Source organism: Chlorocebus sabaeus, chromosome 21, assembly GCF_047675955.1.
Source record: "Chlorocebus sabaeus isolate Y175 chromosome 21, mChlSab1.0.hap1, whole genome shotgun sequence".
In the NCBI taxonomy this organism is placed as follows: Eukaryota; Metazoa; Chordata; class Mammalia; order Primates; family Cercopithecidae; genus Chlorocebus; species Chlorocebus sabaeus.
In genome coordinates, this window is record NC_132924.1 from 33,917,167 (window position 1) to 33,944,399 (window position 27,233).

Genomic DNA, 27,233 nt, shown 5'->3' on the forward strand with positions numbered 1-27,233 from the left:
CTGCGAGGCGGAGGCTGCAGTGATCTAAGGTCACGCCACTGCACTCCAGCCAGGGCAACATGAGTGAAACTCTGTATCCAAAAAAAAACAAAAAACTGAAGCTCAGAGGTTAAAAGCTTATCACAGGCATATAACTAGCACGTGGTAAAGCTGAATACAGGGCTTGCTTGCAGGTCCCACCTTTGTTTTTCTAAGAGCCCCTGCTAAGTAACAACTCACTGAGAATGAAAGAGAGAATTAGACTTCAATTATAGTAAGAAGAAAGTAGGTCAGAAATCAAATGGGCAAGGTATCTCACTGCCTGAATACAAGAGAAATGAGGCATCTGCAAGGGTTCCCACAGGTGGGTTGGATTTTCTTCTGGAGATGTTAATCAGTCAAGGAAGAGAGGGTAAGAGCAGGCTTGAGCTGAGCTCTGACCGGGTGTGAAAGAGAGCAAGGGGTTTCCACCCCTCCTGCAGCAGATATGCTGACCACTTAGCTCCTCAGCACCCCTCCCACCAAGCTCTGTTCTCGTGGGGTCTCCTTGTTCCCCACCCTCCTCCGCCCACAGACAGCGGAGATGAGACAGACTAGAGAAGACCTCCCTCCTCACTGTCCTGCTTGTCCAAAAGGTATGGCCTTCTGGTTCTTTTGTTGTTTTTTTCTCCCCCCGTTTTCTTAATACATTGCATGGTTAGAAAATGTCAGTCTGGCTACAAACACACACATACATATATAAAAATATATATAATATATAAAAATATATGTATTATATAGAAATACATGTATGAATATATAAACATATACAATACAAATATACATCATATGTATATAAATATATAATATGCATATAAATATGTTATATAAATATTCATCTATAAATTATATTTATCATATATGTATATGAATATATAAAATATACATTTTTATATATATATATGCTGTTCTGTATTGACCTCCCTTTGGTCCCATAAGGCCTAATGAGGAGGCAGATTCTGGAGGCCCTCAGGAGGTGAATTAACTCTTTCAAAGACACTGGGGTAGCATTCAGTGAATTACCCACTAAGTAGCTCCCAGATATCCTGAAAGATATAAAGTCTCCTCACAAATTCCTCATGTTCTCCGAGGGAGCGATACCGACACAGAGAATGTGTGGTTAATTGCGTAAATGAGGCCAGAGCCGGCTGTATCATCAGCACCGTGAGTGGAAACAGTACCTGCCACCATCACGAGTGAGGACGGGGAAAAGGGAGCTTTGTGTTGGCCGTCTCCAGTCTTTTCCCAGCTGTCATAGGCAAGGCTGGCCTGTTTGCGCACTTTGTGCATTTTAATTCCCAGAATTCCTCTTTTCCAAATTCTGCATTGTAGGGTCACATGCTCTGTAGTCACCCAAGCCCCATTGTAAATTATGTAGGGGAAAAAAAGTTGGAAATGTCTTAACTGGCCTTTCAGAACTCTAAATTTCAAGGTTTTTGTTTTAATTTTAACCCTAATCTTAGCAGCCCATTCTAATACCTTTCTCACTATTCCCTCTTCCTCCTTCTCTGCATCACTCACCTCCATTTATAGGGGTGGGTGAAAATTTTTCTTCTGAAGTCAGAGTTTCAGACTCCTGTCCTTCCATAGGATGCAGAGTATGGAGGTAAACTAGCCCCAAGATTTTTCTCACCCTCTCCAAGGGAAAACCTTTGGTCTCAAAGGTTTGGTCTCAGATCTTACCAAAGTGAAATTCCTGCGCTGTGAGCAGACTTTTCACGCCCAATAAGGAAAGGGAGTCGACTTTTTCTCTAGGTGTTTTTGGTTAAATGGTAAGAAATACAAGGTCGGTTAACATCACAAAGAATCCCCCAGGCAACTGAAAGAAGTGTAAGTGAAAATTACTGTAAAGTACCCTTCACAGCAGGTACCAGTGTTAGAGTTTTATTTCAGCAAATTGTTGGGATCCCATTATTTAGGAGGTTTGTGGACAGAATGAAATTGAATTTGAGCTACTTATTGCATAAAAGCCACGTGATGCCTATGTCCTGTATTAACATTTTTCAGTTCCCAGTTACACCCCCGTTCTGAGCTGGAAGATATAAATGCTGTGCCTTTGAAAGAGAGGACATCTTTGCATAAAACACTCAAATAAATAAATGTACTTTTTCATTTCAGATCTTCACTCTTAAGTAATGTTTGTACCCCAGATGTTCATCTAAAAATGTAAAAATATTAAGTCTGAAAAAAAATATGAGACCCATTACTCAGTCTCTCCTCCTGCCATTTAAACTGCAGGGATTTCCCCAAGTTTCTCGCCCTTCGCCCCTTTTTCCCTGCTTGCTCACTTAGTTTTCTCTGGGTGGATGACTCCCAAATCTAGATCGCTGACCTGTTTGTCCACATTTTGAGTATCCCACCACTATTTCACACCCAGCATATCCAGATGGAGCTCTTATCAGTTATAACAGCACTGCTCAATAGGACTTTCTGTGATCGTGGAAATCTTATGTTTCTATTCAATATAGTAGCCCTTAGCCATATGTGGCTACTTAAATTTAAATTAAGTAAAATTATAAATTTCATTCCTTGGCTGTACTAGCCACCTTTCAGGTGTTCATGGCTTCATATGGCTAATGGTTACTGTATTGAAGAACACAGACTTTTAGCACTTTGTAACTTTCCTATGGCGTGATATTAACTGTGGGTCCTTGGGCAAACTAATGTCTCAAGCCTCAATTTTGTATCTGTAAATAGGACTGATAACCCTTTGCAAGCTGTCATGAGGATTAAATAAGGTAATAATGATAAAGCACCTAGCATATCACATACTAAAATGACTTTTTAAAAGTCATAGATCTTCTGCCCTTATTCCTTCTTTAATATTAACGTCCAAATATCCACCTGAAGCTTGGATAATGTGAACACTCTCCAGAGCCATTTTAAGTAGGAGTTAGTTTGCACGCTGTTGGGAACACCTAAAACGCTATGGATTAAATCTGGCTTAAAGCTGTAGATCTTTGGTGTTCGGTTGTTGGAAAAGTTCTGAGTGATTCTCTGCATCATGGTTAATATGAGTGTGCTCAGCAGGGTCTAACAAGATTCTCCTAGTTGGTTGGAATTATTTTAGTTAGGGTATTTGTCTCATTTCCCAGGGCATAATAACAGGAGGAAAATCTCCATGAGGCTAGCATCTATTGGAGTAATGATTGAAAGGTAAACTCATCTGAAAATGCCCATTGCTTCAGTGGATACTTGGGGCGGGGGGAATAACCGCTTGGTTTGCATACATGAGCTTGGTGAAAGAGGCTCCCTGGTCACCAAAAATGGCCTGCGTGTTGGGTGCAGAGGTGTCCAGGACCTTCAGTCACTCAACAAGGAGCCCTCTGCTGTGGACCATTCCTGCATACACAAGTAATAGGTTTTAATGGGGGTTTGCCTGGTTTATATCCTGGCTGCAATCCATTAAAGCTTTAATTACACTAATTAGGGATTTGGGATAATCAGGTTGGCTGGCCTGAAATGCGGGCCTGTACTCTCTGAAGAAAAGCTTTGCTAAATAAACCAGCAGGATAAACAGGATTGTGGGACGCATGCATTCCTGGAGGCCAGCTGATGCTAAGGATTAGTGCACGCCTTTGGCATGCAAATGAAGGCTGCTCCTTGTAAATCAGCAGAAGGTCCAGAGGCCCCTCCAAGAAGTACTTCATTAGCAGTTAAGTGGTGACATTCTTGAAAAATTTAAACACACACATACCCCCTGAATTTTTTTCCAGATAACCCATAAATTTGTGCAGGCTTTGCATGGGAGCTATGCATGGGAGGAAGCATGTAGGGGAAAGGTGGCTAGGAGATCTTATAAAATATACATTCATTTCAAAGCATTACTGAATAGTGGTTTTATGTCATTCTTTTTTCCCTCTAACTTAAAAACCACCAAAATCTCCATACTGTGTCTAAATCTAAATACTATCCTATGCAAGGCAACATACCATTTGACATTATAACAGACTCTCATACCTGAAGGAGTTGGAAACCATTGGCTGATACTTTCAAATTAATAAATGTTTAGTGTCATTCAATGGTATAGATTCTATATAACAGTACTCTTCTACAAGCATTTGGCAGTGTGTTGTGTCCCTGCAGTTATGCTGCTGGCCATCTTAATTGTGAATCTATGTTAGGTATTTCCCAGGAACTATGTTGGAATAATTTCCTTCTCCCTTTGTTCTCTTCTCTCTTTCCTTTCTTCCATTTTTAAAAATCCCTATAAATTTTTAAGTGATTATGTGGACACAAGATGAAAAATATGTGAATTATCACTCATGGCCTAAAAAGGGAGGAAGGGAGAAAGCTGAAATAAGATAGCAAAATACTGACATTGTGGCGGTAGTTGTGGGTTTTTTTAAAAAATTATGCCTAATAAAAAGTTTAAATTATCACCATCTGCATCCTTTCCATAGCCAAGATTGACACATAGTTTACAGTTTACCAAGTATATTTAGCACTCAGACTAATTGGGTTAACTCTTCAGTAGGGCTGAGGAAAGCAGAAACAGGGAACAAAAAGTGCATTGGTTCTTTTAAAGTCATTTGTTGTTCTCATAGGGGACTTCCAACTTGGGTAAACTGGGCCCCTTCTGATTGGTTGCTGTGACTGTCCTGCTTTTTGGAAAACTGGCCCATTTCAAAGTTTAGCCTGAGCAACTCCAATCTGGTTTGATCTGCTCAGTTGGGGCCTAGTGCAGAACCTTAGTCCAAAACAGTGACCGTCCATGAATTTTATTTAATGCTCTTAAGTTCAGAAGTAGTTTAACTGAAGTCTTGCAACAAAAAGCAAAAAAATCACTTTGGAAAAAAATCAGCCCCCAAAATCCATGAGACTTGAGGTCTGTAAGCTTGAGATGCCCATATGCACATGCTTTGTCACAGAACAGCCAGTGCTTGAAACTGGCTTTGTGGGCCAGGTGCGGTGGCTCACGCCTATAATCCCAGCACTTTGGGAGGCCGAGGTGGGTGGATCGCGAGGTCAAGGGTTCAAGACCAGCCTGACCAACATGATGAAACCCCATCTCTACTAAAAATACAAAAATTAGCTTGGTGTGGTGGCGGGCACCTGTAATCCCAGCTACTCAGGAGGCTGAGGCAGGAGAATTGCTTGAACCCGGGAGGTGGAGGTTGCAGTGAGCCGAGATCACGCCACTGCACTCCAGCCTGGGCAAAAGAGTGAGACTCCATCTAAAAAAAAAAAAAGAAACTGGCTTTGTCCCCAAAATAGTTTCACTGCCTTATTATTAATAGTTCATTTAAGAAATACTGCTATAAACTCCGCTCTGTCTTTCAATAATGCTAATTTGCTGACTGCTATTCTGTGTATAAATAAGTCTTATATACACAGTAAATTGGAGCAGTTGACCCGTACACAATTACATTTCATAAATAGATGCTGTTATCTGAATATGTTGCTAATATTCTTGCTTTAACCTGGGGACAGCTCTTGTCTTAGACATACTTAACTTTCTCAGATATTACAGTGTGCCAGCTTTGTTCTCTGATTCTCTGAGAAGGGATAAAGTATGTACCAAATGCCTAGGCCAGAATATTAGTGGAAATCTTAGTAGATACAGAGGAAAATGTGTAAGTCCGAGATGGCACAAACTTTCAGCTTATGTGTCACTTTCATTGGTTTGTAGTGACTACCTAGGGCACAGTGCTGAAGAAGACTGTAAGGCTGAGTCCCAGAGCAGCACAGGCAAGAGTGCTGTAATTGATTAGTTTACACGATTAGAATTGTCTTGGGCAGAGTGCATTTAAGTGGCACCAGAGCCACTGTGTGTGCCATCTCTGGCATAGACAAACCTTACGTATTTGAGACCTCCTCTCACATTGAGAATCTTCTGCCATCTCATTTGCTTCTCCTCCCCTTTCTCAACCCAGTGTTTCATTCAATGGAGACCTCCAGTGTGCCCCACGCCCTGGTGCTAGATTCCCTGGGAGTCACTTGTTCTTAGCTGGATATTGATGGTCACCCACCCCACCTTGTCAGAAGAATTCACCTAAGGGTAAGGCCATGCAACATCAGAGAAGCACTTTTCTTTGGAAATGGAACTGTCCAATCCTAGACTTAGATACCTATCTTAGCCCACCTGTGGACTGTATAGGTTCCCCCAAGAAATTACCTCTTATGTAAGAATTCTCCTAGATGGCTGTTAAATTTACAAACAATTTCTCCTTCCTGGGAAAGGGTCAAGAGCATAGGGCCAGCGCCCATGGAAATACCACAACTCTGAGTGGTCTCCTAACATATATTGAGTATTATGTGGAGCCAAGGGCTTTTCATGCATTTTCCAATGAGATCTTGATAATAACCCCATGAGGTAAGTGTTTGGATTACCTCTCTTTTATAACGAAGACCCTAAGATGAGAAGGAATCATTAATTTGCCCAAGCTTGAACACGAGCTAAGTCAGATCAAGAGTTTGCCTTCAGAACCTAGATTTTTCATTCACCAGGCTGTGTTCCCAGCTGTATACTGGATTTAAAAGTCTCAGAGACCGTAAGTGCAACTTTCTCTTCAGTTTTTAAATTTCTTCTAGTTTATGGGGAAAGGTACGCATCATCTCATTAGCAGCTTACAGTGAAACCTCAGTAACTCATTTAATTTACTTCTAGAGGAGGCAAAACAAGAAAACTCAAAAGCTATTTGTAGTTTTATATCACAAAACCTTGTAAAGTGCAACTTCTTTGTTTTGTTAATTAGTCTTTACGTGAATGTCAAATTAGCAATGAAAACCATGTGTAAGAAATAGCCATAGTTATTTGCAATTCAATGAAGAGTATGAAAGGAATGGAAAGGAGGATAGGGAGTTGCCAAGAGAAAGATATTCCATTGGTCTCCAAACCAAAGACTTGTTGTATAGTAACTTTCAGAAGTGTTTTTTATTCTTGGCATCAATGATGAAAAAGACCACGGTTTATTTTATTCAGGCTAAAGTACATCAAAATTAATTGCTTCACTGATAATTTATGCTGACCTGTGGCTTTAAAGAGTGATTGCCGGAGCCTGAGCAAGCTTTCATTAAGGTAAATTGACTGTATCATTCCATAGTTGTGAAGAACATATACAATATTTGTTGGGAACATACAAAGAAATAGTATTCAGGAATGGGATTTTGTTTGTTATTTTGGTGGCTTAACTTTGGTGCCTGGATTTCATTTGAGTGTCAGAATTTAGGAAAAGATACTACTGGTTTAAAAAAGTGGTTATTAAGTGCTATCCGCAGCACAGCTGCTAGTCTGCTGCTGTTCATGAGGACGTTTCCACTGGTCTGCAGTGTCTGAGCTGCCTGGGGCATGTGGGGCCAGGAACAGGGGGCATCCAGCACCTCACCACCCCTTTGTGTGTCCAGCTGTAAGAGGACACTCAGCTCTTGCTCACCTTCTCCCAGCTCTTGGAAATGAGAAGCTCCTGGATTTGAGTGCCCCTTTATTTGCCTTCTTCATTTGCTCAGCGTATTTCAAGCAATTCCACCTAAATTTAAGAGTTCTGTTTGGTCAGCATTCCTTGCAACTGAATTTTTTGCAATGATAATAATAGAAAACACATTTAGATATTTTTAAAAATGTGCATCTACAGAATAATTGTAAAGAGTATATTATAAATAATACAATATATACATGATGCAAATATAAAGTAATAACATGAAATTTTATATTGTGGCTTTTCTTCATCAAAACAGTTTAAGTAGATTTTTCCTGTGTTCTGTTATCCTAATCTCAGAATAAAGAACAGTCTTTCTCAAGAAAGGATTTATTCCAAGATTATGATCTTCCTATATTTTATGTTAAAGTAGTTTTTTCTTTTTAATCAGAGGCTGGTGATGATAGATGTTAGTTAGATAAGGTATACATGGCAATATAAAAATTGGCAACCTAGTGTTATTTAAATAAATACTAAAAAAGGTGTAGAATATTCAAGCTATAATATACCAAACAGAATATAAATTAACTGTAGCTGCCTTTAAAAAAAGAAAAAGAAATAAAATATGATTGTCAAGACAGTAGATGAAGAAATGATCACCTTTTATCTTTTTATCTTACTCCACCTTTTCTTCTTCCCTCACTCCCACAAAAAAAAAAAAAGAAAGAAATGAACGTCTGTACGCAAAATAAGCTAAAGGTTTGCTCTGAAATTGGCTTGCCCTCATATTTATTTATTTTATGCAAAATTAGATTAGAATTCTCCAAAGACCAGGAACTACATCCTTCCATCTATGTCAAATAGAAACTTAGAAAAGCAGGCCAGATGTGGGTAGCTCATACCTGAAATCCTAGCACTTTGGGAGGCCAAGGCAACAAGACTGCTTGAGCCCAGGAGATCAAGACCAGCCTGGGCAACAGAGTGGGATCCTGCCTCTACAAAAATTAGGTGGACGTGGTGCTCTACAAAAAGTACAAAATTTGCTGGGTTTGGTAGTGCATCCCTATAGTCCCAGCTACTTGGGAAGCTGAAGCAAGAGGATCGCTTGAGCCCAGGAGGTCAAGGCTGCTAAGAGCCATGATGACGCCACTGCACTCCAACCTGGCTGACAGAGTGAGACCCGGTCTTAAAAAGAAAAGAAGAGAGAGAGAAAATAACGTCTCTCTTAATGCAGTAAGTCTGTCAGTTTTAGTTTGGTACCTGAGAACACGGTCTATTTCGTTAGCTGTGTACTTCTCAGATTATGTCCACAACCAGTGTAAAGGTCAATCACAAAAAAATACCCCGTACAAGTTAAGTGCCAAACTGATCTGATCAAATGGAGTGGGTTTTTTTCCTCGTGCTGCTTTTAGTTTTATTATTTTGCATTAACATTTTAATGGCATGTTAAAAGGGGCTCAGAGTTTTGGTGATACTGCAAAAAGTTTTATGAAGCTTCAAAGTCTACCCCATGGGCCTCAGATTATGAAGTCAAAAATAACTCTGGGATAAGAAGTGAAACATAGGATTATTTGAAGCATTACTATAAACTTTCTGAAATTAATGTGATTTGGAAATCCAGATTTTCTCTTTTCTACTGAAAAGTACATTTATTAAGTTCCCAGATCACCAAAAAAGGCCATTCTATTAATGAAGGGGTGCTGACAAATGATTACTCCACTTGCTGTTTCTAGGTCATGTTTCACTAACTAGCTGTTTTAACCAAATACACCTTTAGCTTCACTATGGAATTAAGTTGCTGCTAAAATAAGAAGACCTGCCACATGAATTTATTAGCAGACGTATGTTCTGAAAGCCATCATTGCATTGAGACCTAGAGCAGCCAGATCCTTTGACATGTGGGCCACACATGGTTACATGCTGAAATGTACCCATTATTTCCATCACCATTTCCCACAGACACATTTCAAATGTGCCATGCACTGTTTTGCTTGCTTACTGGTTCTCTATCCATCCTTGTCCTGGATTGCATAGTAACAGCCAGAAAAAAGAAAAATCCTTACTCTCCATGTTAGACTGTCCTTCAGAAGGTTAGATTGTTATGTCAGAAATACCATCATCTGGAGCAATGAATTACCAGATTTGGGAGTGCTTGGAATCTCAGGGCCTATCTGCCAACTCCCCACAGCTTTTCTCAAAAGTTTGTTTTTGCTGAAAAATGACAATGCCCAAAGGGTCATTGAAAAGGCAGAACAAAGCTTTTGAACTTCAAATGAAGCATTGTTGGATGTGGTGTTCTACGGAGGGTCTGCTGGCAGACCAAGTCAGAGCCTTGTGCAACTTGATGAATCTCCCAAGCAGAGAACCTTTAGCTGGATGGAAGGATGTCAGTCCAGCAGCTCGTGGTATGGAGGGTCTCCCATTGCCTGTCCTGCTGGAAAGACCCTCTATAATTTGGTTCTACTCTAGAAATCAAGGCCAGGAAGTAAGAAGAGGTGTATGAGTTTATAGGTGGGCCCCAGCATGTTGTTTAATGAGACAAACCTTCTTTTTCTGTTGTGTTAATAGTTACTGTATCTGTCTTCTTGAATTTGCCTGTGATTGCCATTCAATAGATGCCATTGCAACCTAATAGATTCCTGGGCCGGGCACGATGACTCACGCCTGTAATCCCAACACTTTGGGAGGCCGAAGTGGGCAGATTGCTTGATCCCAGGAGTTCAAAAGTAGCCTGGGCAACATGGTAAAACCCCATCTTTACAAAAAGTACAAAAAATCAAAAAATTATCCAGGTGTGGTGGCGAACGCCTGTAGTCCCAGCTACTCAGGAGGCTGACAAGAAAATCACACAACTGCTAGTGAGCCATGATCACGCCCCTGCATTCCAGCCTGGGCGACAGAGTGAGAGCCTGTCACAAAAGCCAAAAAATAAATAAAAATAACATGAATGCCTGCAGAATCAGTAAAGGTGGCTCTTTGCTTTCAGAATCAGCAGAACTCATGATGACAGTATTTAAAATCCTAATATTCAGTGCCCCAGCTCAGAAGTAACCAAATGCTAGTGTAGATGGCAGAAGGTAAAAGATTTGCGAGTTAAGATTTCCAGTACAAGTGTTAGTCGCTTCTTTTATGAACCAGGAAGCTGACATTTGTCAAGCACGAAGTGTCAGGCCCTGTTCTAAGTGCTTTATGTATATTAACTTAATCCTCACCACAACCTGGTTGGTCGGGCCTGTCATTGTCACCATTTATAGATGAGAAAATGGCAGCACCGAAAGGCTAGGTAGGTAACTTGCCCACTGTCATCACACAGCTAGCAGGGCATGGATCAGAGATTTGAATCTAGATAGTCCACCTCCAAAGCCCACCCTCTTAACTGCTATGTAGACTAATGTATTCAGACTCCAGGCCATGACCTCCCAGGGGGTCCAGAAGTCAATGTGGTGGTCATGACCATCAGATTTTGTTAAAATGAAATAGAACAGAAAAATGCCAGAGTCTATCACATGTAGTAAAGACTGTTTTGTGAAATTTCTGTTTCAGATATTTACATTAAAATGTCTCATCCTTGAGTCCAGGTATGTTTCATAAGTCATAATTTTTTAGATTTCATAAAGGTAATATAGTACAAATACTACATATTACATAATACCCCCAGTAGGGTCTGGGGCAGCCCCATATAATCACATACATTGATATTTATATGGTGAAACACACAAATATTTTCACTAAATACAATAAAGTCTGTAAGCAGCCTTTCACCCGGTCCGGTTAGAGTTTGCCTTCCAATGACATTTTATTGCCAAACTTTATTTTTTTTAAATTTCAGATTTCAGAGCTTTGGAGATTTCAAAATTGCAGGTTGCAGGCCTATTTATACATGTGAGCACACCAGGTCGCACCGTGAGATACATTTCTTACACTGGGTTGAAGTCAAAGTTTGAAAACTACTGCACAATGCTATTGCTGGAATCATTCACTGTTAGAGCTGGGAAGGACCCTGGCAGTGATGTACTCCGTATATCCATAAAACCAAATCTCCTCAGTTTTAACAAGTAGAAAAACCAAGACCACAAGAGCAAATGCAGTGACTCCGGAGGCCACCCGTTTCTTTGCCCCAGAGCAAGCCTCCTGGCAACATGCAGTGCAGACCTCTGGACCACGCGCCTTCTCCAGAGTCGTATAATCACAGCCACGCCACACCGCATATCTTGGAGTTTTCACTTTTTTTCTCAGACTGCAGTTTTGAGTGGTCACTTCCATTTCTGAGTTCTCTGATCCAGTGAAAGCCCAGTGATGTTTTTTCCCCAGCAGGTCACTTAGACTCAGGTGTTTTGGCCATCAAGTGAGGTGGCAATGGAGTCTCTGCCCAGGTTCCAGCAAATACTGTACATTTCCTGAGTTTGTGGTTGAAACTAGTCTCCCTGGACCAGCAGTTGCCATTTTCCCCCTGTGGAGCCATATTCATGTTTCCACGTTGAACATGTCAGACTAAATGAACGTTGTGGTCTGAGGATTTAAAAGATTTATAATGGAGTCTTGAAAATTTACTTAAGGAATATGTACTTCCCCTAGCAATAACAAATATTGCTACAAATGACCATATTAAATTAAAGTAACTTAGACATTTCTGATTTGTAGGAAAGTTGAAATTAATCTTACAGCAGTTTCAGTTTCAAAATGAAAACATTGCTTTGCCTGACCGCAGATTTTCAGGCTGTTAGTCAACAGTGAGTGAAAGAGTCTCAAGTGACTTTTTTTCTTTAAGAAACACTCAGTTTTCTCTCTGTGTAGAAAAATGTTAGAAGGAAAAACCCTAAAATATCAACCATAGTTTTATCTGGGTAATATTTCTCTTAGAAAAAAAAATTTTTTACACAGGAAACATCAAAAATTCCTTTCATAAACTGAATGGTAGGTACACAGATTGCTATTTTATTAAAATCTTTATGCATGGCAATGTAGATATTGATTTGCATATATATTCCATAATTTTTAAAAATACCTTTATTTCATTTCTTTTCCTAACCTCTGTATTGGTCAATTAAAACGCTTTTTAAACACAAGTCACAAATCCATAAAAAATGTTCTGTAAGTGTTCTTTACTGAGATACATTACTTTTTACAATTTGAAAAAAGACTTTCTTATTCATTCTTTGTTCCTTCCCTGATTAATTCCCTTAGTGAGTAGGCAAGAAGCCCAGTTCAAACACCTTTTTTCCCCATATTAAAAAATAATAATCACAGCCAGGCGTGGTGGCTCATGCCTGTAATCCCAGAACTTTGGGAGCCCGAGGCGGGTGGATCACAAGGTCAGGAGATTGAGACCATCCTGGCTAACACGGTGAAACACCATCTCTACTAAAAATACAAAAAATTTAGCCGGGCATGGTGGCGGGCGCCTGTAGTCCCAGCTGCTGGGGAGGCTGAGGCAGGAGAATGGCGTGAACCTGAGAGGCAGAGGTTGCAGTGAGCCAAGATCGCGCCACTGCACTCCAGCCTGGGCGACAGAGCGAGACTCCATCTCAAAAAATCATCATCGTCATCACCACTAGAAGGTGTACTGGCAAATGTTGAACTGACTTGGGGAGGAAAAAAATCCCAATTTGTGGTATTGCCAGTTTCGGTGGTGTAAATACTCCTGCCATAGCCAATTTCAAGCTACCCACATGTTACTGAACACAGAGTAGGTTACTTTGCATTGTATAGCATATAGTTATACAGTAATTCTACCAAATAGATAAAATGTTAACGTAAATAACCTCAAGAATATAGATCATATTAAAATGCAGTAAAATAATTAAGTGATGAGCCTTGAGTTAAATATCCTTGTTTTTAACAAAGCACTTGATTTAATTATTTATATAATTTAGTTTTTAATAATGGCTGTGTTTAACAACAGATTCACCAAATCCCTGAAAATTTAAGTCAGCTTTCACAACCCAGTATGAGCCAGCTCCAGCACACTGCAGCTGCCAGATCAGAGCAGTGTCACCACTGCAAAGCAGAGAGAATTCTGGGAGGTGGGCACAGCCAGCTTGCCTTCCCCAGATTGTAGCCCAGTGGGGCTACAATTCCAGAGACCCCCTGCCCCACAACTGGGGAGCCCAGTGGTCCCACACAGCAGGACGGACTGACATTTGGAGGATGAGCCTTTTGTTCTCCCAGCTGCCCACTGCCCCCATGTAAACTGCCAGAGGGGCATTGCCCCAGGCCCCTTGCTCTGGCTCCCTGAACGCTTTCAACTGTGAAAACCATGACAGAGTCCCGAGGCTTGACTAGGCTCTGATGCCAGCTCTGCCACTAGCCTAAATGACCTCAAACAGGTCACACCACCTCAGTTCACAGTTGCTGTAACAAATGAGGGGGCTGGACCGGATGATCTGACTTAACCAAGGTTCCTTCCTGCTTTAAAACCCAAGTAAGTCAGGTGCAGTGGCTCACGCCTATAATCCTAACACTCTGGGTGGGAGGATCACTTGAGCCCAGGAGTTTGAAACCAGCCTGGGCAACATAGTGAGACCCCATCTCTACAAAAAATCAAAAAATTACCTGGGCATGGTGGGGCATGCCTGTGATCTCAGCTACTTGGGAGGCTGAGGCAAGAAGATCACTTGAGCCCAGGAAGTCAGGGCTTCAGTGAGCTGTAATCACACCACTGCACGCCAGCCTTGGTGACAGCGAGACCCTATCTCCAAAAAAAAATCCACATCAGCCGTGATTATTGAGAGCTTCAGAAAGATCACCAGTGGTGTCCAGACTCATTGAGGAAAGCTCAGGCTACTGAGTGACATGACTCCCTTAACCTGAACTCAGCCTTGGGAACGTGGTGAACCTTTCCCAGCCCTGATATTTGGTAAAACGGGGAACATAGTCCTCATTTGTTGGCCAGAATCACAGCCTTTGCTATGCCTCCTTGGCTTCTCTAGACACTCTTGTCTCCCCAAATGGTTCCTTGCCACTGGGAATCTGCCCACCTTTTGACAGACAGCTGTGCTGATGGAACATTGCTCAAAAACTTGAGAACTTAGGAAGTCTCAGAAAATGGGTTAAGTCGTCGTTAATGAAGGGAAGAGGAAGAGGAGCAACATGGTAGTGCAGGGGAGACACGGGCCTATTTTAACCAGGGTTCCCACAGCTCTTGTGTGGCACTCCTGTGTGTGTTTGTGGGGGTGGGTGGTGTGGGAATGTGTGTGTATGGTTGTCACTAGAACAAATTGTGCAGCTGTGTGCCTTGATATGTCAAGGTTACCATGATTTATAGATCGTACGTCCAAATTCACAACACCAATCCAAGAGAGGAGGGAGAACTACAGGAGGAAGTCTTGGCGACAGGGCTTTAAGAATGTGTTTCATGTTTAATGCTTTTAACATAGGTGCCTTGTTCTTGTTTCTAGAAAGCACTATAGACGATATAACCCAAATCCAGATTGCTGTCTGTAGCTGGCCAAACCCATGTGAGGGTGAAGGCGGGGTTTGTGTGTGTGTGAATGTTGTTATGGTTGTTTATAGTTGTTGTGTTATATCTGAGCTGTAGGAGAGTATTTTACAATAAGAGGTATGAGTTCTGTAATCCCAGCACTTGGGAGGCCGAGGCGGGCAGAACACTTGAGGTCAGTAGTTCAAGACCAGCCTGGCCAACGTGGTGAAACCTTGTCTCTACTAAAAATACAAAAATTAGCTGGGCGTGGTGGCGGACACCTGTATTCCCAGCTATTTGGGAGGCTGAAGCAGGAGAATCGCTTGAACCAGGAGGCAGAGGTGAGCTGAGATTGTGCCACTGCACTCCAGCATGGGCAACAGTGCGAGACTCCATCTCAAAAAAAAAAAAAAATGTATAAATATATGAGTTAGACATAGAGAAGCCTTTCTCTCTCTTCCCTCTGGTTATCTCTCCTTCTCTGTCTCATACTGGATATGCACCCTCTGGGTTTATTCCATTCAGCCGTTCCACAAATGGAATTTCTGCTCTACACAAGGCATGTGTGTGCTTAGTGCTTTCAGAGCCATGGGTGTGTAGTGTGTCCTCAAGACACTTGGAGTTGAGTAAGGTGGACAAAATATAGAGATATAACCATATTATAATGCTTTATGTAATTAATAACAGCTTCTGCATGTTGAGCCATTTGCTACATGTCGGGCCAATTACCTCATTTATCCTCACAACAGTCCTCTGAAGTTGAAATGTTATTGCCCCGTCTGCCAGCAGGTTACCTTCTTAGGTCGTGAACATTCAGACTCACAGATGACCATGGGCCACAATAGGGCACTGGGCCCGTTCAGAGGATGGAGGACAGGCCGCCTTCTGCAGGCACCTTTGCAGCAGTGCACATGAGAGTCTGTTCAGGTGCAGAGGGGTAGGAGTGGAAACCATCCTAGTAGAAAAGCCTCGTGCCCTACAGAAGCCAAAGCTCTTGCAACATGCTCTGGGCATAGCTCCCCAGTTCTCTGCAAAGGCCATGCCCAGCTACAAGATCACCATGCTCAGGAAGCCCAAATCAGGATTCTTGGCTTCCTATCAGATAGCTACAGGTTCCTAGATCCTCCCAGGCTGTGCAGTTCACCAGTCAGAGGTCATTCTTATATAGTGTCGCCTGGTAACATAGTCAATATACTGTCTTAGCAGGTTGCCAAATTTAGCCAAAGATCAGACTCCATGCAGAAAGGGAAAAGACTTATGTTAATTCCTTACCTACTCTCTCATTCCCATTTTACAGAGAGTAAACCTGAGATTCAGAGAAGTTTATCAACTTGCCTCAAATTACATAATAACCCAGCCAGGATTTGAACCCTGGCCTCACTCCAAATATCATGCTCTTAACTAAAATGCAAGACGTAAAAATTTTTTTCTACCCCCATAAGCATGTCCGTGTTTGTTTTGCTATTTGAAACACTAGTTTGAATTACTTGCCCTCGAGAACAATCAGCCTTCCTGGAAGCAGCAGCCTGTTTATCCTGTGGCTTTGCCACTCCCTGGCGCACTGCATACCCCAGTGTGAGAAGCTCAGCACCATGCTAGTTAGCAGTTCTTCTTAGAATAATTTTTTTAAAAAAGCACTCATTCTTTCCTTTTCTCTGTGAGTCTGTATTTTTAATAGAGGTTTATGAGGAGGAGAATAAGAAGTTTTAAGGACAATAGAACCAATTTTGCATCTGAAAATAAATGAGTACCTGGCTACATGTGCAAACAATTCTCTTTTGCATTGACAGTCCTTTTTAAATCACCACTATGCTATAGCACAAAACCTAAGAGCTCAAGGCAAAGCTTTATTACTAAGCTCAGTTCAGCATATAAAATCCAGTTTATATATCTGGACTATATTGCAAGAACCATTCAAGAAATGTGCCATCCATGTTCCAAGTATAAAAATAGAAATTTTAAGACAGCGTAACAATATTACTGTTGTTTCATTGGGTATTTAATTGACTTCAAGCTTTCACCAGGTATTAGAACTATCTGTTGACTTCCAAAACTTCATCATGTAGTGAGGAAAAATACTAAGGAATTTTGTAGACAAAATGTGAAATAGGTTGGGTAAAATACCATGTTTAAGTGCAATGCAGTGAGTTTATGATAAATTGTATTGAAATAGTCAAAATATAGTTCATGCGGAAGGTGTTGGAGAGAGGCCTTGAGGGGCCTGGAATGTTCTGTTTCTTAGCCTAGGTGGTGGGGACAGCTGTGGTTTTATCATCTGAACGCTATCATACATTTATGGACTATGCTTTCTATGGCAGCTTTCAAAAATGCAGCTGACAAAGTTTGCCTGCCAATATGAAAAGGTGAATGTTCTTTAGGTAGGAGATACCATTTCATAGATTGTTTTGAATCTCATATTACACGAATTTACAAATTGTAGATTATACAGTGAGAAAAGAATGAAGTTTGAATATTACCAACATCAGAGAAGCATTGGAAGAATAACTCAAGTTTCCAAAGTGAAACTATCAGGAAAAGTCACCTTTCTCTTTATGAGTAATAAAATTAGAACGTAAACAGATCATCAGTGGTGACCTCTCTCCTTGTGCTGCTCTATTCCCTTCTGGAATCTTCCTGGGCAAATGTATGCAGTTCTGTCTGTGTTTCCTGAGGCGGGCCTGGCACTGTGCTAGGAACTGGGGACTAGAATCCTTGCCTTCATGATGAGGCAAGCAAGGCCTCAATTAGCCAAGAAGAGTTTTTAAACCCAAATAACAATTTGAGAATCAAAGTAACACAAAAAAGAGAGTTTTCATGAGGCCATATATGTTAGGTGGCAGTTAAATGGTACAAAGAAATACTGCCAACCTGCAGATAAAGGAAGCGCTGTCTACTTAGGAGTGGTTGGGGAACTTTGAGGATGTGTGGGCTTCCTATGGGTAGAAAAAAAGAGAGCAGACCTTCCAAGAGAGGAAATCTTGTAACTGAAAGCATTACAGTGGGTGCAGATGTATTCTGTGTGTGTAAGCTTCCTGGCAAGCAGGATTTGCTAGGGAAGAAGTGAACCTGACTTTGAGGAACCTTAAAAATAACAAGCTAGAAGATAATTCCATTGCATTGGAAAAGGGAAGCTGTTGTGAGTTTTTGAGATTGGGACTGACCTGTGGCCAAGGTCCTTTTCCAGGGTCGGGCATCTGTGAAACTCTAATGAATGTCGTGAGTCCTCATGCTCTATACGTGGGCCAGGTTCCTTACGTTCTATTGTTGTTTCAGATTCATGACAGATGCTGCCCGCCGAGAGCAGGAGTCCCTAAAGAAGAAGATTCAGCCGAAGCTGTCACTGACTCTGTCCAGCTCAGTGTCTCGAGGGAATGTGTCCACTCCCCCACGCCACAGCAGTGGAAGCCTTACTCCCCCCGTGACCCCACCCATCACCCCCTCCTCTTCATTCCGCAGCAGCACTCCGACAGGTGAGTGGCTTGGCCCTACCGCCTTGAGGAGGAGGAGAGGAGAGAGGAGAAAGAGAAAGTGTGTGCGATGTGCTGGGGGCAGAAGGGGGCTGGGGACAGATGATGACACAGACCCACCACATCATCAATCCTTTCTCTAGTCTCTGTATATTGATTCATTCTTCAGTTTATTACTGAAGAAATATTTCTAGATTATTGTTAATATGCATGCAATAATGGTTTTGTAGATTTTTTTGTCAATATATTTCCCATTTTTACCATGCATACCCACATACACAACATTTTTAATGGGCTCTACAATAATATATATTTCATCACCTGATTTACAGCTAAATATGTTATGAACACTTTGTCTTCTAAAACAGTTAAAATCATTACATATTTTAGAGAAAACAATTTATTAAGCAGTCTTGGAGAAATTTAAATAGAATATTTCTTCCAAGGAGACTTCATTGTTTTTACAATGCCTTGAGAAAAAGGGGGAGTTCTTGTCTTCTCCAGGTTTTTCTGTAAATAGTGGAAACTTGCCCTTCAATTTAGCTTTTTCACTTGCTTCTTTATACCCACCTATTCTCCAATCAAGTAATCCATTTTATTTTTCCCAGCCCATCTCTCGTATGTGCCTCCTCTTTCATCTCAGTCTCCCTGACACGCATGGATGTCCACTACTCCTGCACTCTCATCTCCTCTCCTCCAGGTCCTCGCCTTAAAGAGGCTTCTGTCCTTTTAAGGATACCGTCTTCATTGATTTGGATTGACTCTGCTCAAAACTTTATCCTCAGTTCCACATTAGGATTAGCCTGTAATAATCTGAAGACAAAGTTCAGTTGTTTAAAAAATTTATTAGTAAGAAAATCTTGGTAGAGTTACATGTATCAAGAAACTAGGACTTCAGCTGGGTACTGTGGCTCATACGTATAATCACAGCTCTTTGGGAGGCTGAGGCAGGAGGATCACCTGAGGCCAGGATTTCAAGACCAGCCTGGGCGAAATGGCATTTTGAATGCCTCGTAAATGCCAGAAACTGAGCTACTGAGGTGAGCAGAGAGAGGCCCTTTTCCCTGACCACAGGAGCTTACACCTGTTGGAGAATATTGGCATTTTAGAGGCCAAACAAGATCACTTTTGTCTTCCTCTCCTAAGTGTGGAAATGATTAAAAAATAAAACAGCAGTCACAGATGAAGAACAAAATATCACCTGTATTACATAAAGCTAAACCACAGAATGGAGCTTGGATCTGTCACAATTGGGCTTCCTAGTATGTCTTCCCAGAATTCAGTTTATTTCCCACAGTGCACTTCTCAGCTTACCTCAGGGTGGGAGCTGACCAGACTGCACCCCGGACCCTGAGCAGAGGGTGCCCAGCCCTTCCTCCCTAGTTCGTGCTTCATTAAGTCACTGTTCCTCCTTGGGCAGGAGTGAATGGAGATGGTGGAAGAGGTCCCGCATCTTTGTGCTGTCTGAGAAACAGAGAGATAGCTCTCTTCCCCCGGTGGGAGTATAGACCATCACTAATCAAATCAATACACAAATAAATATAACCTTGTAATCATGGCAAGTGCTATATAGAATTCTGTGATAGGAGGGCGTCCAGAGAGAAGTTTGACCCAGGCAGGAAAGGAGTTAACTAAGTAAAGAGGAAAGGTGGAGCAATGTCACAAAGGGAACATTTTGCAAAGGCTCGATGGAGGGGAAAAGCCCAGCAGGTCCCCAGTACTGAAAGCAGGCCAGGTTGCCCAAGTGTAAGATGAGACTCAGAGGTAGGTGGGGACTAGGGCATTGGGTGTCTTACTCAAAATTTTGGTTGAATCGAAGAGCAAAGAGAAGCCACTTGTAACCACACCATCATCTCCTTAGCCATGATTAAAATTGTTTATCTTCTCTGACAGTTTATGTATCTCTCTGTCATCCATTTTCCACTGTGCAAAGTGTGTTTCAGAATACTAACTTCACAAAATACTAGTTGGGGAAAAGGGATTTCCTAGTAAGTTTGGGGATATGATGAGTTCGACAAAGTTAAATGGATTTCTTTAATTCAGGGCTTTAATATGCACTGCTAGTCTCCAAAGGGAGGATTTAGTAAACTTAGATGCTGTGATTAGGGGACCTCTTTCTCTATGGGGCATCTCAGGGTTGCCCCATACCAACACAGGGTATCTGTCATGGTTGACAGATACCATGTGTTCAATCAGGATTGAACATTTTGAAGACAGGTTAGGTATGGGAGATAGACCAGAGTTCCTGCCTGAACTTCTTTCTTTACAAATGTTGTTACCTTGGGCAAGTCACTAATACCAATTATATAGATTTTGTATCACAGTTAAATGTGATAGCACACGTATAACACAGTGCTCAGTAAATGTTCATCTCTTTCATCTGGGGTTTTCAACTTTGTATTTTAGGAACAGTATCAAGGTCATTCTTCTAGAGGACGAACCAGTTCATTTGTGTTAGGCATTTATCTATTTCCTTGAATAGACCACCATGTTTCCCTTATATTTTATTTTGTGAAGATTGACTTTCCAGGATCTTTGTGTGACATTTATGTTGTAAATCTAAGGAATGAAAGAGAGTGAAGTGTAATTCTGCAATCCTCTTTTCTGGGTATTGCTGTGATATTTATTCATGTATAATATGAATTATGGAGGCAGTCTCCAACTGGCTGTTTTATACCTGAAGTAATATGGACTGACTCATGTCCAACACCAGATAACTATGACTGCCCCAATTAGTGAGGGTGCCTAGGACCCCCTGAAAATAAAGACAGTTTAAAAGTGAGAGTTTATTATTTTTCATGTAAGAATGTTTGGAAGAAATGGAATCATTTCCTTTCCTTCAGACATAAAGAAATCTTTCTGACACCTTGCCTATTTTAGCAATTTCCCATTGAGAGAATTAATTTATGTTGTGGTAAAGATGTATCATTTTCAATCTGTCAAGATCATTGGTAAGTTATTTGCTGCTGGAAGAACATTCCATGTAAACATCAAAAATTAGCAGGGGAAATGGTTTCTTAAACCCCTACCATGTACAATTTTGATTGTGTACATTTTTCAATGTTTGGAATGTTATTTTACCTGTAGTTAGAGAGATCAGCTTATTTTGCCTGACTAATGTGGTTTCAGTCACTTTCATTGCCAGGTTATAAAATTCCACGTTTCTACCCCTTAAATTCACTCTTCCAAGTTCCATATTCATGGTGCATTCCCACTTCAGAAATAATAGTCATCTTGTAGGAACTTCATTTATAAAATGTTCTTTAAGGTATATTTTCTTGACAATACTGAATTAGAGCTCAGCTTTATCCTAGAGTTTCGAGTATTTCTTTGGTATACTTGGAATCAATGTTTGTTTTGCAATTTTTTTTTTTTTTTTTTTTTTTGCAACAGGGTCTTACTGTATCACTCTATCACGTAGGCTGGAGTGCAGTGATGCTATCATAGCTCACTGCAGCCTCAAACTCCTGGGCTCAGCCTCCTGTGTAGCTCACCTCAGCCTCCTGTGTAGCTGGGACTACAGGTGCATGCCATCATGCCCACCTACTTTTTTGACTTTTTTTGTAGAGATGAGATCTTGCTATGTTTCCCAGGCTGGTCTTAAACTCTTGGCCTCAAGCAGTCCTCCTGCCTCTGCCTCCCAAAACTCTGTGATTATAGGCAGGGGCCATCATATATGGCCTGTTTTGCCATTTTTACATCCTAGAAGAATCTTTTTCTCTCATTGTTTTCCTTTCCTATCCTTGTCTTGTTTTCTTTTAATATATAGAGAAAGTATTCATTTAAGAAAAGCTCAGAATAGTTTAAATCATAGATCAGCAGACTTTTTCTATAAAGGTCCGTACAGTAAATATGCTTTACAGGCCACGGGGTCTCTGTTTCAGCTACTCAGCTTTGCCATTGTAATGTGAAAGCAGCTATAGAACCACCTAAATTAATGGGCATGGTGTGTTTTATTAAAAGTTTTTCTGGCCGGGCGCGGTGGCTCAAGCCTGTAATCCCAGCACTTTGGGAGGCCGAGACGGGCGGATCACGAGGTCAGGAGATGGAGACAATCCTGGCTAACACGGTGAAACCCCGTCTCTACTAAAAATACAAAAAACTAGCCGGGCAAGGTGGCGGGCGCCTGTAGTCCCAGCTACTCGGGAGGCTGAGGCAGGAGAATGGCGTGAACCCAGGAGGCAGAGCTTGCAGTGAGCTGAGATCCGGCCACTGCACTCCAGCCTGGGCGACAGAGCAAGACTCCGTCTCAAACAAACAAAAAAAAAAAAACAAGTTTTTCTAAAACTTCATGTACAAAAACAGGCCAGAGTTGGCCCATAGGCCAGTTTTCCAACACCTGGTTTAAATAATAGAGAAATTGAATTTAAAAATAAATGTGATTAAATCATATGAAAATAAAGTGTTAACATAATTCATACCCTTCTCCTTTTAAAAGTAGTAACATCAGCGAGGCACAGTCACTCACACCTGTAATCCCAGCACTTTGAGAGGCAGAGGCAGGTGAATCACCTGAGGTCAGGAGTTCGAAATGAGCCTGGCCAACATGGTGAAACCCCATCTCTACTAAAAACATAAAAATTAGCCAAGTATGGTGGCTCATGCCTGTAATCCCAGCTACTTGGGAGGTTGAGGCAGGAGAATTGCTTGAACCTGGGAGGTGGAGGTTGCGGTGAACCAAGATCACACCACTGCACTCCAGCCTGGGTGACAGAACAAGACTTCGTCTCAAAAAAAAAAAAAAAAGTAACATATATAGTGTAATTACTTAGGGGGAAAGGCAGGTAGCACTTGTGGAGTGTTTGCTATGTGTGCTTACTGTATTCTTTATGTATGACATTGTATTTAATCTTAACACCAGCCTCACTGAGACATTATTCCCATGTACAGATAAAGAAATAGAGGCTTAATAAGGTTAACGACATATCCATGTCTGTCTATTCAAAGAATATGCTCTTCCCAGTATACCCACACTTTCTATCCACATTCGTTATTATTACATTAATACTTTTTTAAAAACTTTATTAGACCATCCACCGTGTGTGTGAACTTGACACCTCCAAACTCAAAATATGTTAAGTTACTAAAACCTTGGTTTGACTTCATTCACCATAACTTCCCTTTTCACACAGCTCTACCATTCAAACAGCATGTTGTAACAGAAGGACTTAACAGTTTTGTTCAGCCAGGGTTTCTCTAAGGGTCAGCTGACTCTAGATAGCCAGTTGTTAAATAATCAGGTTTGCAAGCTGTTTGCTAAACTGTTATCTTGAAATTAGCCATGGTGGGAGTATTTACACCAGTGAAATTGGCAAATTCTACGAAACAGGACCTTCCCTGCCTCACTTTACCATTATACCACTGTTTTTTCCTTTCAGTATGTACCAGATTAATCTTACTTAGTTTGTAGTTCAAGGAATCGTGGATCCATTTGTCTGCAAATAAACCTAAAGTCAATCACCAGTAAATAAATACTGACCATTTCAAGCAATGGACTGCTTTGTAGCCACTCACCACAATGTTGTAGGAAAGGTTTTTACATTATATTGTTACACGAGAAGATCCAATTTCAAAACTGCATAAGCAATATGATCTCAATTCTTTTTTTTTTTTTGAGACAAAGTCTCACTCTGTCACCCAGGCTGGAGTGCAGTGGTGTGATCTTAGCTCACTGCAACCTCCACCTCTCAGGTTCAAGAGATTCTCCTGCCTCTGCCTCCCAAGTAGCTGGGACCAAAAGTGCGCATCAACATCACCTGGCTAATTTTTGTATTTTTAGTAGAGGCGGGTTTTTGCCATGTTGACCAGGCTGGTCTTGAACTCCTGACCTCAAGTGATCCTCCCGCCTCAGCCTCCCAAAGTGCTGGGATTACAGGCGTGAGCCACCACACCTGACCCACGGTCTAAATTTTATCTTTTACTTCAGAGAAGTTAACCATGTAGTATCTACCTTAATATGATAGGAAGATGAATGTTATTTTCTTCTTTTTCTTTTCCCATATTTTCTGAAATGAGCTTGTCTTTATTTTTACAATTAAAGCAACTTAGTCCATATGATTGGAAGATATAGAATTACTGGCCCTAAAAAGAGTTGAATGGATCTCTTTCCATCAAATTAATTGACCTGTGGTGTGAGGTCATCCTATAGCAAAGGCCTTTTGCGTCTATCATTGGAGAGCAGGGTTATTATTGCCTACAGCTTAGTTAAGAAAGTAATTTGTCCCCCCTCCCCCCATATTTCCCCCTTGAACCTCTTAATACAGTGACTTTCAATCACAATGAACGTTGAAGTCACCTGGAAAAAACTGTAATCTCCCTCTGCCTGGGCTTCCCCTGCAGCCACTCTGATTCAGTTGGTGGGTGGGGCTTGGGCATTGGGAGTTTTTAAAAGTGCTTTTGGGTGGGTAATTCTAACCTACAACCAGAGTTAAGAAACCACTGTTTTAAAACGTGGCCCATCTCGTTGTAGTGTCTGTGTGCCTTCTCGCTTGAATTTTGAACATATTTCCACATTGTCTGGAGAAAGATTATTGTAATCTGTTTCCTTGGCCTCCGGGATGAATCCAGTGGGACTGACAGATGCTCACTCATGTCTTAATGGAGAAGCCGTGGAAAGAGCTGGCTGGGTTTCTGGTTCTAGTAGCATCACATAGTTACTCCTGGAAAATATTTGTATATATATTTTGGCATACTCTGGGGGGGAAAATTCAAGTATTAAACCAGAGAAAGGCACCCAAGGAAATTAAACCAATTTTTAGGTTTTCTTGTTTAGATTCTTAAAACAATGCAGAAACTTAAATTTTATTTTATTTTACTTCATATTCCTGTGCCTTTTGGTATGACCTTTTACAAAATATTTCTTTATGGCTTTTACAATAAATTGTTCAGATTATAAAGATATTGAAAACTTCAGGAGTTATTAATACGCAGCAAATTATTTTAAATAATATAGTATTAATTTTTCCCTCGGGGTGAACATTACTCTGCAATACAGACTTACAGGACTGATAGAACTTTGCTTGGCATTTAGAAGCTCTATCTGAATGGAGTTAAGGTGAGCTCTTCCCTCATGCCTTTATTGTTAGAAAGCGAAATAAACTTAAACAGGCTTAGTAAGGACAAAAAATTCCAGACAGAAAAAAGATAAGCAAAATAAAGTATAAACTAATATACATACCCCACCTACCCAAAAGAACAATAAGAAAGGAAAAATCTCAGACAAATCCTGTTCTGTTTAATAGTGGAAAATGAGGGAGGAAAGTGAAATATTTCAGCCTGACTGAATGTCGTGATCTACTTGTGAATTCCTGAGGCTGTGATTTGGTTTTTCTAAAAGATTCTCCCTAAAGAGTTGGATGTCTGCATGATACCTAAGCAACATTCCCAAAAATCTTCCTATTGATCTGATTTACATTTTCCTTTTCACATAAATTCCCGCTCTTGTAGCTGGAGAATGAGAAGATGTTGCTATATTCTCCTCCTGCATTCTGTAGGTCATTTGTTTGTTTATATACTACTCTGTTCTAATCTTTGTCCCTTCCTCTTCCTTTTTGATTGACTAGTAAAACCTTTATTCCTCTGCCTGAGTATCATGGTCGAGTCTTACGGCTAATTCTGCTTCCCCAGCATCTTCTGCAGCCACTTATTTTTAATCTCTTCTTGCTACTGAAAGTGTTGCAGTGAGGATGGCAACAAGGAAATGGGATTTATTTTTCCACAGCTATACCACTTAGAAAAAACCTCCCCAAACAAAACCTTTTTTTGACTTGAGGAAAACAATCAAATTGGCCAGGTGCAGTGGTTCACACCTGTAATCCCAGCCCTTTGGGAGTCTAAGACGGGCAGATCTCCTGAGGTCAGGAGTTCGAGACCAGCCTGGCCAACATGGTAAAACCCCATCTCTACTAAAAATACAAAAATTAGCCAGGCATGTTGGTGCGCACCTGTAATCCCAGCTACTTGGGAGGCTGAGGCATGAGAATCAGTTGGACCTGGGAGGCAGAGGTTGTAGTGAGCCAAGATTGCTCCACTGCACTCCAGGCTGGGTGACAAAGTGGTACTTCATAATAAATAAATAAATACAAGTCAGTGGTGATCTGTAATCATAATCTTTTTCGAACCTTGTAGTGCACAAAAGCATTCACATTCACCATGTAATTTGATCCTTGTTAATATTTGATAGGACGCAAGTATTATTAACTTTTATTTTAAGTCCAGGGTACAAATGCAGGTTTGTTACATAGGTAAACTTGTGTCATGGGGGTTTATTGTCCAGATTATTTCATCACCCAGGTATTAACCCTAGTACCCATTATTTTTTCTGATCCTCTCCCTCCTCCCACCTTTTGCCCTCCACCCTCCGAAAGGCCCCAGTGTGTATAATTCCCCTGTATGTATCCATGTGTTCTCTCATCAGTTAGTTCTTTCTCATCACTTGGCTCCCACTTATAAGTAAGAACATGCAGTATTTGGTTTTCTGTTCCTGTGTTAGCTTCCTAAGGGTAATGGCCTCCAGCTCCATTCAAGTCCCTGCAAAAGACATGATCTTGTTCTTTTTTATGGTTGCATAGTATTGCATGGTGTATATGTACCACATTTTCTTTATCCAGTCTATCATTGATGGGTATCTAGGTTGATTTCATGTCTTTGCTATCGCGAATAGTGCTGCAATGAACATGTATATCTTGTTATAAGGCACTGTGCCAAGTATTGGGGATACAGAAAAGCATAAGGCATAGCCCTTGTGGTTTAGAACTTACAACTCTTAATAGAAGCAGACTACATATGCCTGTGGAACAGACAACTAATGAACATGATGTATACACATATGGGCTACATTAGCACAGATGATTAATAAGACAGTGTAGAAATACACATGGGGTCATTCTACGCTGTTTTAATGCAATTGAAAGATGTATATTCACACTCATAAAATGTCATAGATAATTGCAAGGCAAATGTAAGTTCCAA

At 40.9% G+C, this 27,233-nt stretch overlaps 1 protein-coding gene across 3 annotated transcripts in view; it reads left to right on the plus strand.

Moving 5' to 3' along the window:
• JAZF1 (JAZF zinc finger 1) overlaps positions 1–27,233 on the plus strand; it is a 352,042-nt gene that overhangs the window by 267,346 nt on the left and 57,463 nt on the right. For all 3 annotated transcript variants that reach the window (XM_007981786.3, XM_007981787.3, XM_007981789.3), the window contains exon 3: positions 18,070–18,266. In XM_007981786.3, coding sequence (XP_007979977.1) covers positions 18,070–18,266 — 197 coding nt within the window. The remainder of the gene's footprint in view (positions 1–18,069; positions 18,267–27,233) is intronic.